Source organism: Urtica dioica, chromosome 10, assembly GCF_054948205.1.
Source record: "Urtica dioica subsp. dioica isolate 48M chromosome 10, U.dioica_male_clone48M_v1_H2, whole genome shotgun sequence".
NCBI lineage: Eukaryota > Viridiplantae > Streptophyta > Magnoliopsida > Rosales > Urticaceae > Urtica > Urtica dioica.
In genome coordinates this window covers 1,412,408-1,423,086 of record NC_142765.1, presented here as the reverse complement: position 1 = coordinate 1,423,086, position 10,679 = coordinate 1,412,408, and the positions used below count along the sequence as shown (strand labels likewise).

General features: G+C 41.4%; 1 protein-coding gene across 1 annotated transcript; it reads left to right on the top strand.

The window, feature by feature from the left end:
- Positions 1–9,488: 9,488 nt before the first annotated feature.
- On the top strand, positions 9,489–10,679 carry LOC149382892 (putative disease resistance protein At3g14460). Its single transcript, XM_089628881.1, has 4 exons — positions 9,489–9,817; positions 10,052–10,380; positions 10,494–10,531; positions 10,644–10,679. The coding sequence occupies exons 1-4, from the start codon at positions 9,489–9,491 to the stop codon at positions 10,677–10,679; spliced, it is 732 nt and encodes a 243-aa protein (XP_089485007.1).

Below are 10,679 nucleotides of genomic sequence, written 5' to 3'. Positions count from 1 at the left end.
CAGGTAAGCGTGGAGACATAAGTCAACTACTTACCAATGGAATAATCCTGTTTACGTGCATTTTCGTGTTAATAATAATAAAGGGTAGGAAAAGCCTTAAAAGACACAAACATTGAAGATTAAGGCTTCGGCCACTCTTTATGGAAAATTTTAGTTGGGTTTTTACCCATAGGTTCAAACGCTAACTTGAACTAGCCACGCTGCTACTTTGTTGTAGTTAGATCCCTCTGCTAACCATAGACTTTGGCTAGATTTGAGGTGACAGGAGAGCAGGTTGGACTCTCGGATTCGAGCCGAGGGTAGAAGTACCAGGAGTCACGTCCTGAGTCTTCAATCTAAAACACTTAACGAGCATGAAAGAGAAACAATAATTCTTTCGGGATTTAACCCGAGACGCTCTCCTGTATATGCATAGTCGTGTACTCTATATGCTAGAGTACCCAAAGATAAAAAAAACGTTGTCGGTGGTACCTACAAGTCAATGACTTGTCTGAAGCGGATTTAAAAATCCGTGTGCTGAGTACTTTACGCAATGGGTGAAGGTCGCGATTCGCGAGCTCATTGCGGGACTGGAGACTCGACGGTAGCTGATGCAGGCACCGTACGGCAGAATGGGTGAAGGTCGCGATTCGCGAGCTCGTTGCCGTTAAGAGCCCAGTAGGCGCTGACGTCATAATGAAAAGGAAATGGTACCACTAGTTATTGGAACTGAGATTTCGATGGGGAAGAAGAAGAAAGCTTCAGAGAGAATTCAGAGAATTTGGGAAAATCCCGAATGTAAATTTCTTCATTCAATTCAAAAGTAAAACATCACATCAGTATTTAAAACCAAGTCTCACAGACGACTGGTCGTTTATGCAAACAAAATAAAAAACGACAAGAAAATTTTCAAGTTGTGTAAAAGGCTGTAAACAATACTTGCAAGTCACGCAAGCACCAAACCAGCTCGCTCAACTCCTTAGCTCGCAGCTCACTCAACTTAGCTCGCAGCTCGCAACTCCTTAGCTCGCCCAGCTCGCTCTCAGACTGAAAATTCCAACTCTAATACTCCCCCTCAAGATGACATGTATATATTCTTCAAATGCATCTTGGACGTGAGAGCTTGTAGTGCCGGTGAAGCCAAAGGTTTAGTTAAAACATCGGCAATTTGGTGCTGAGTACGAATGGGGAGAAGTTTGACCAAACCACTTTGTAAATGATCTCTGATGAAATGAAGATCAATTTCAATGTGCTTGGTCCGTTCGTGATATGTTGGATTCGAGGCTATATGCAAAGCAGCCTGATTGTCACAATATATCACGGATGTTGGTGAACCAGTGATCTGAAAATCCTTCCTCAGCTGCTGCAACCAGAGGACTTCACTCATCGCCGCAGCTAACGACTGGTACTCAGCTTCAGCAGAGCTCCGAGAAGTTGTAGACTGTTTCTTCGACTTCCAGGCCACTAATGCATCACCTAAAAAAACACAATAACCAGTCACTGATCTACGAGTATCCAGGCACTTGGCCCAATCTGCATCAGAAAAAGCTCGAATTTGAGTAGTTGAATGTGAAGGATAAAATAATCCTAATCCTGGGTTCGCCTTGATGTAACGCAGTAAATGATGTACTGCCTGTAGATGAGCAGTTGTAGGAGCTTGAACGAACTGACTCAGCGTACTCACTGCATATGTTATATCTGGCCTTGTTATGGTCAGGTATAACAGCCGTCCAATCAATTTCCTGTAATGCTTAGCATCTGTAAGTAAATCACCATCAGTAAGCATTAGATTGATATTAGGATCCATAAGAGTTTTCTTAGGTTTAGAGTCAAGAAAACCAGAATCTTCAAGGATATGCAAAGCATTTTGGCGCTGGCTAACAACAATCCCTGAAGAAGACCTAGCAATCTCTAAATCGAGAAAATATCTCAACTCTCCTAGATCTTTCAAACGAAAAACAGAACTCAAATGGTTTTAACATAAAAAATGACACTTTTAGTGGGACTTGCCACTATGATATCATCTACATAAAGCAGAATCACAACAAATTGTGATCCAGAACCACGAGTATATAGAGAGTAATCACTCTTAGACTGTATAAAACCATACTGAGAGACAGCTTCAATGAACTTTAAATTCCACTGTCTAGAGGCTTGTTTAAGGCCATATATAGACTTGTGCAATTTACAAACCAGTTTAGAACCGTGTGTAGTATGCTCCCCCTGAGGTGTATAACCCATAGGAAGCTCCATATATACAAGTAAATCAGGTGGAGAATTGTTGTATTAAGTAGCATACAAGTGGAGATGTTTGAAATCATCAAGAGATCCTCATCTGACGGCTAAAGCTTCATCAGCAAGTTTCAGTTTATTGAACGAGCTGGGCGAGCTAAGGAGTTGAGCGAGCTGCGAGCTAAGTTGAGCGAGCTGCGAGCTAAGGAGTTGAGCGAGCTGGTTTGGTGATTACGTGACTCAAGCTTCTCGGATTCTGAAGACCGTTGGATCATCAGCGAGAGATTACTTGAAGGACACGTCAGCGTAGCAGGGGTCTTTAAATACGAGCTTGTTGTAACCTTTATAGACAGAACATATTCACAAACTATCTGAGATTACATTGGAGAGAAAAAGCTGAGAGAATATCATCGAGTGAGAGAGGACATCGAATGATATCAGATTGAAGGTTTCCGGTTGTATTGTTGGTTTGTATTGTTCATCATCGTTGATAGTGGAACTACCCCAAGGCTGGACGTAGGTCATTTAAGACCGAACCAGGATAAAATCCGGTGTGCTCCTACTTTATCTTTTACGTTCTTGTACATTGTGTTTGTATTGAACTGTTTCTTGCATCACAAGGTACTTCAGTCTCGAAGGCTTGTGTGTTTAACCGGGTCGAAAACGTAACAATTGGTATCAGAGCCTACACAATCTCTGCAAGAACTTCAAGATGGGTCTCACAAAAGTGGAGATCGAAAGATTCGATGGCAAAGGAGACTTCAGTCTGTGGCGCATACGAATGAGGGCAATTCTTGTTCAAATGAAGATCGGAAAGGCACTGGAGGGTGATAAGGGATTCCCGGAGACAATGTCAGCGATTGAAAAGAACGAGGCTCTCGAAATGGCGTACAACACCTTAATTCTTCATCTCGGAGATAAGGTTATGAGGGAAGTCTCGAAAGAAAAAACTGCGGTTGGGATTTGGTCGAAATTGGAATCCCTCTATATGACCAAATCGCTATCCAATCGAATTCACCTCAAAGGCAGACTGTTTGGTTTCAAAATCGCAGAAGACAAACCAATCAGCGACAGTCTCGATGAATTCAATCGGATCGTCATCGATCTGGAAAACATTGATGTGAAGATCGACGACGAAGATCAGGCAGTTATGATCTTGAATGCGCTCCCAAAGAATTACTCGAATTTCGTTGAAGCAATGAAATACGCCAGGGAATCGCTAACCCTAGAAGAGGTTCAAGCTGCGCTGAAATCGAAAGAACTAGATACAAAGTCTGATAAGAAACCTGTTGGCGAAGGGCTCAACATCAGAGGCAAACCAAGGAAGAACTCGAAGTCGAATTCGAAGAATCAATCCAAGAACAAAGCATCAGAGGGAAAGGATCAGAAGAATGGCGAAGAAAAGGAATTTCCTTACAAGTGCTATCACTGCCACAAAGAAGGACACATGAAGAAAAACTGTCCTGATAAAGACAAAACATTCAGCAAGCCAAAGAAACAAGCTAATGCCACAGTTGCTGAAACTGGCTATGATTCTGCTGAAGCCCTCAACATATCTCACCAAGGTTCTTCACAATCTTGGGTTCTTGATAGCGGTTGTACCTATCACATGTCACCAAACAAAAGCTGGTTTGAAGATCTCAAGATTGAGCATGGAGGATCAGTTCTACTTGGCAACAACAAAGCATGCATGGTGATTGGTACAGGTAACATACGTATCAAAATGTTCGATGGTATTGAGAGAGTTCTTGATAATGTGAGATTTATTCCTGAATTAAAAAGGAATCTCATTTCCCTTGGTACTTTAGATGAACAAGGTTACAATTTTCATTCTGAAAATGGAAACTTGTTTGTATCTAAGGATTCTGTTAAGGTTATGAAAGGCACTAGGATAAATGGCCTTTATTTTCTGGTTGGATCTACTGTGGTTGGTTCTGCAAATGCTGTTGACAGGGAAAACAATTCAAGATTGTGGCATCTAAGGCTTGGCCATGTCAGTGAAAAGGGCATGAATGTCCTGGAGAAACAGGGATGTTTTGGCCAAAGCAAACTGGGAAAGCTGGAGTTTTGTGAGGATTGCATATATGGAAAGGCCTCAAGAGCCAGTTTCAACAAGGCTGTGCACAGAACTGAAACAATACTAGACTTCATACACTCAGACCTCTAGGGACCAGCAAAGGTAACATCACATGGTGGTAACAGATATTACATGTCTTTCATTGATGACTATTCTAGACGTGTATGGGTTTATCTGTTGAAACACAAGAGTGATGCCTTTGAAACCTTTAAAGATTGGAAAATCATGGTTGAAAACCAAACTGGTAAACAAATTAAGAGGCTGAGAACAGACAATGGTCTTGAATACTGTGCTGATGTTTTCAATGAGTTTGGTAGAAAAACAGGTATTCAAAGACATCACACAGTTGTGCACACACCTCAGCAGAATGGTTTAGCTGAGAGGTTCAACAGGACCATAATGGAAAGAGTAAGGTGTATGCTTAACCATGCTAGGTTGCCTCAATCTTTCTGGGCTGAAGCTGTCAAAACAGCATGCTATCTCATTAATAGATGTCATTTCACAGCCATAGATTTAAAGACTCCAATGCAGATGTGGTCTGATCACAAAACTGATTACACAAAACTCAAGGTTTTTGGTTGTACAGCTTATGTTCATATCAAGCAGGGAAAGCTAGAGCCAAGAGCCCTTAAATGCATCTTTATTGGATATCCAGATGGTGTCAAGGGCTATAAACTCTGGTGTTTAGAACCAGGTCACAAAAGATGCATGATTAGCAGGGATGTCACTTTTAATGAAAGTGATTTCCAAAACAGGAAATCAGATGACAAAATCTGGCCTCTATCTGAAAATGAGGCCCCTGAAACCACACAAGTCCAGGTGGAGCTTGGTGAAACTTCAACGGGACAAGCACCACAAGAGGATACTGAACCAGGTGGAGTGGTTGAAGACACTGAGGAACCTGCAGAAGCTTGCTCCCCACGTCAAGAAGTAGAGGCCCAGACACAGGGTTCAGAGAACATTTCTGACTACAACCTTGTCAGAGATAGAAACAGGAGAGTTCCTAAACCTACTCAACGTTTTGGATATGATCTCACTGCCTATGCCTTTATGACAAGATCAACTCTCTTGGAAGAAGAACCAAGGACCTACACAGAAGCGTGCAAGTCAAGTCACTGCAAACAGTGGAAATCTGCTATGCTTGAAGAAATCGACTCTCTGAAGGAAAACAAGACATGGTCTATCGTTGACAAGCTGAAGGACACAAGATCATTGGATCCAGGTGGATATTCAAGCTAAAAGATGGAATTCCAGGAGTTGAAGAGCCAAGGTTCAAAGCCAGACTTGTGGTAAAAGGGTACTCTCAGACTGAGGGGATAGATTACAATGAAATCTATTCCCCTGTGGTCAAACACAGATCTATCAGGACTATACTAGCTCTGTGTGCACATTTTGATTGGGAATTAGATCAAATGGACGTCAAGACAGCTTTCTTGTATGGAGACCTGGAAGAACATATTTTTATGCAGCAACCTGAGGGTTTTGAGGTTGGCTCAAAAGGTGAAAAGATGACATGTTACTTGTGTGCAAGGAAAAGTCTGATTTTAACAGGTTAAAGGCACAACTCAATCAGAGGTTCAAGATGAAGGACTTGAGACCAGCTAAGAAGATCTTTGGCATGGAGATAATTAGAGATAGAAAGAACAAGAAATTGTGCCTCTATCAGCAAAGCTATCTTGGAAAAGTCTTAGACAGATATGAGATGTCTTTATCAAAGACTGTGACAACACCTATACCTCAACACTACAAGCTGTCAAGTGCTCAAAGTCCTCAGTCACAAGAAGAAATCTTGGACATGGCCAGGATTCCATATGCAAGTGCAGTAGGTAGTCTCATGTTTGCCATGATATGTTCTAGACCTGATCTTGCCTATGCTATTAGTCTTGTGAGCAGATTTATGTCAAATCTTGGCAAGGAACACTGAAATGCTGTCAAATGGGTTCTGAGATACCTGAAGGGTACTCTTAAACATGGAGTTATGTATGGTTGTTGTGATACTAACAAAGTGCAGGTGGAAGGATTTGTTGACTCTGATTATGCAGGAAGCATTGACACAAGAAAGTCATTAATTGGATATGTGTTCACAGTGTGTGGTGGAGCTGTAAGTTGGAAATCAACTCTTCAGTCAGTTGTGGCTCTATCCACTACTGAAGCTGAATACATGGCAATCACTGAAGTTGTAAAGGAAGCCTTATGGATGAAGGGAATCATATCAGAACTAGGTTTCAAGCAGCCTCAAGTGATCATTCACAGTGACAGTCAACGTGCTCTTCATTTGGCTAAACATCAGGTGTTTCATGAGCGGTCCAAACACATTGATGTGAAGCTGCATTTTGTCAGAGACATTGTGAGCAAGGGAGAGGTGAAGATCAAGAAGGTGTCTACTGAAGACAACCCAGCTGACATGATGACAAAGCCACTGCCAAACAACAAATTCAGTCATTGCTTGAGGCTGGTCAATATTGGAAGCTGTGGTTTTGAGGAGTAGATCAAGACGGGGTTTTTCCACTAAATGATGAGAGATGATGTTCAATCAGGTGGAGAATTGTTGTATTAAGTAGCATACAAGTGGAGGTGTTTGAAATCATCAAGAGATCCTCATCTGACGGCTAAAGCTTCATCAGCAAGTTTCAGTTTATTGAGCGAGCTGGGCGAGCTAAGGAGTTGAGCGAGCTGCGAGCTAAGTTGAGCGAGCTTCGAGCTAAGTTGAGCGAGCTGCGAGCTAAGGAGTTGAGCGAGCTGGTTTGGTGATTGCGTGACTCAAGTTTCTCGGATTCTGAAGACCGTTGGATCATCAGCGAGAGATTACTTGAAGGACACGTCAGCGTAGCAGGGGTCTTTAAATACGAGCTTGTTGTAACCTTTATAGACAGAACATATTCACAAACTATCTGAGATTACATTGGAGAGAAAAAGCTGAGAGAATATCATCGAGTGAGAGAGGACATCGAATGATATCAGATTGAAGGTTTCCGGTTGTATTGTTGGTTTGTATTGTTCATCATCGTTGATAGTGGAACTACCCCATGGCTGGACGTAGGTCATTTAAGACCGAACCAGGATAAAATCCGGTGTGCTCCTACATTATCTTTTACGTTCTTGTACATTGTGTTTGTATTGATCTGTTTCTTGCATCACAAGGTACTTCAGTCTCGAAGGCTTGTGTGTTTAACAGGGGAACTGAGATTTCGATGGGGAAGAAGAAGAAAGCTTCAGAGAGAATTCAGAGAATTTGGGAAAATCCCGAATGTAAATTTCTTCATTCAATTCAAAAGTAAAACATCACATCAGTATTTAAAACCAAGTCTCACAGACGACTGGTCGTTTATGCAAACAAAATAAAAAACGACAAGAAAATTTTCAAGTTGTGTAAAAGGCTGTAAACAATTGCAAGTCACGCAAGCACCAAACCAGCTCGCTCAACTCCTTAGCTCGTAGCTCGCAACTCCTTAGCTCGCAGCTCGCTCAACTTAGCTCGCAGCTCGCAACTCCTTAGCTCGCCCAGCTCGCTCTCAGACTGAAAATTCCAACTATAATACTAGTGGATCCCAGACAAAACGAAAATTCTAGGCCAGCGGAAGACGGCTGCTCGAAGTCTGAAGTTGGTCTCTTGCCATTCCGGAGGTTAGAACAGAGAAATGTATAACCTTGCGGAGTGACAAGTGTTAGCTAGGATGTGATCACACATTATACATGCTAGAGAATTAGCGGCAATGGCATCCTGCATTCTTATGTGATTGTTTGCACGTCACATGGCTCTGCATTAGATGTTTTACTTTCATAGGTTAGACTCCCGCTTACTGAGTCAATCGACTCATAGTTTTATGACCCTTGGTAATGTAGATACGGGTAAGGCGGCGATGTGAGCAACAGAAACGAAGACCGAGACCGAGCGCGCATTGCCTTGACCTATGGGCTATGAGGTTTCTTAACCGGGGGTTAGTATCTTTTGTTAAAACGTTCCGGAACGTATTTGTATAAGAGTCGCTATAAGACTCTAAGTTATAAAAGCGAAAAATTTCCCGGATTTTCGCAAACTATTTTAATATATAAAAGCATTATGATCTATTGTTTAATATGTATGATATGAGAGTTGATCGGTCGCGGCTCGTGGGCGAGTTGTTGCTCGCGGGTCGTGACACCTTCCTTTAGCTATCAAATCTCTTGGCGGTCTATTGCGCACTGAACGTAATCCAAAGAAATGGGAAAACATACCCAGAAGTGATGTGTGGAAGGAGTTGTTTAGTAAAGAAAAAAAATATCCTTCCCGCTTTATGGTTGAGTTATCGCCATATGCCTACACATCTCAAACGTCTTATTGCTCCATCTTTCCGAAAGACTACGAGTTTGAGAGAGAAAGGATAATACTATTGTGGATGGCTGAAGGATTTTTGCAGAGTGATAAGAAATATATGACGATATAGGAAGTTGGAGAAGACTACTTTGAAGATCTTGTATCGAGGTCGTTGTTTCGTAAGTCAAGTAGTCAAGATGACTCGATTTTTCTCATGCACGATCCTGTTCACGATTTAGCCAAGTTCGTATCCTGTGGATTTTGTTTCTGGTTGGATGAAAGCAATGACTTGCATAGGCTTCCAAGGCATACTCGTCATCTATCGTATGGCTCAAAGTTATTTTTTTTTTGGGTTTATGTGATACCATGTATTTGCACACTTTTATCCAGTTACAAAATTCTTTTATTTATCACTCTTGCTTCATTCTCGAATCCTTGTGGACATCAAGAAGATGCTTTAGAGTGTTTGTTTTACGACGTTTAGAAATCAAATCAATCTCTAATTCAATTAAATATTTGATACATCTGAGGTACTTGGACTTATCTCACTCAATGATTAGGGAGTTGCCTGCTTAAATATGTAGTTTGTACAACTTGCTGACCTTACTGCTGTCGAAGTGTAGTAATCTTAAAGTGTTTCCCAAAAACATGGAAAGGCTTATCAATTTGTGGCATCTGGATATTTATCGAACACCTCTTAAAGAAATGAACTTCCAAATAAAAAATATGAAGTCTTTGCAGACATTGAGTAAAATAGTAAAAAATATGGAGATACAAAGGTTAATATCAAAGAAGTGAAACAAGTTCAACCATTCATGGGAAGACTTGAGATTTCAAGTATTGAAAATGTGAGTAATGCGAATGAGGCTTTGGAGGCTGATTTGAAGGATAATAAAGAAATAACAGATGTGTTTGAAATGGAGCGGTGGATCTGCCGGCGATGCAAATAGTTCGAAGGGAGAGAGAGAAATACTGGATTCACTTCGACCTCGTACAAATTTGAGGTCTCTCGAAATAGAGTATTATAGAGGCAAGATATTTTCGGGTTGGGTGGGACACGATTCATTTTCTAACATAGTATCGATTTGCCTAGTGAATTGTAAGAGTTGTTGCATTTTGCCTCCGCTGGGACAATTGCCATGCCTCAAACACCTTAAAATACAGGGGTTCGATAGCGTTGTGAGTGTGGGTGATGAGTTGTACGGCAGCAGTACTAGTGGCACCTCTTTCAGATCGTTAGAAAGATTACAGATATTGGACATGGCATAGTGGAAGGAGTTGTCATTTGGTGGAGATGGCACACTAGTTTTCCCGAGGCTGAGGGATCTATGATTAGTGGGTTGTCCGGAGTTGAAGATGAGCTTACCAAACACGTCGGATGCTTGTCATGTACACCCCGACTCTCTCTCTAAACTAGAAAAGCTTTACATAAGTAAGTTCAAAAAGCTTTTGAAGTGGGATCTACACAGACTCCCATCATTGAAACACTTAGATATCGATGGTTGGGAAGGGGATTCGTTTCCCGGTGATGGAATATTGCTCCCCACCACTCTGGCTAAGATTCAGATCAATGATAGTAGCAATCTGTTGGCCCTAAATGGCGAGGCCTTTCAACAACTCATCAACCTTGAGGAGTTGGACATTTATGATTGCCCTCGGCTTCAGCGTTTTCCCAAAGAAGGCTTGCCCGCTTCTCTCTCTGAGTTGACAATCGAGAGATGCCATCCATTGCTGAAGCAACGGTGTATAAAGGGCAAGATTGACATAAGATTGCCCACATCCCTAAAGTCTTTATTTGGTAAATCAACATTTTGTTAAAGGTAAATTATTCTTTTATTATTGTTTTCTTCAGCTAAATTATGCGCATGCTACTATTATTAAACTCTAGTGATGGTTATGATTCGTACACAGACTTCGTTGTGCCTTTGCATACTGTTATGGTTCTTGAGGTAAACCTTCGAGCACGTGATCCCGATGATTCTCATGATTAACGATAAGGTTTGTGGAATCGGTTTTGAAATGTTATTATTAAATTTGACGTTCTTGGTCTGGGAATTGAAGGACGGGAATGATAAAATGTTAGGTTTGAGAGCTTAA

Bases quoted from the DNA above. Each gene is read 5' to 3' on its own strand.
- LOC149382892 (XM_089628881.1), top strand. From the start codon at position 9,489: ATGTGTTTGAAATGGAGCGGTGGATCTGCCGGCGATGCAAATAGTTCG. The intron at 9,818-10,051 runs GTTAGAAAGATT...GGATCTACACAG, and splicing joins AGTGGCACCTCTTTCAGATC to ACTCCCATCATTGAAACACT. The intron at 10,381-10,493 runs GTAAATCAACAT...ATTCGTACACAG, and splicing joins ATCCCTAAAGTCTTTATTTG to ACTTCGTTGTGCCTTTGCAT.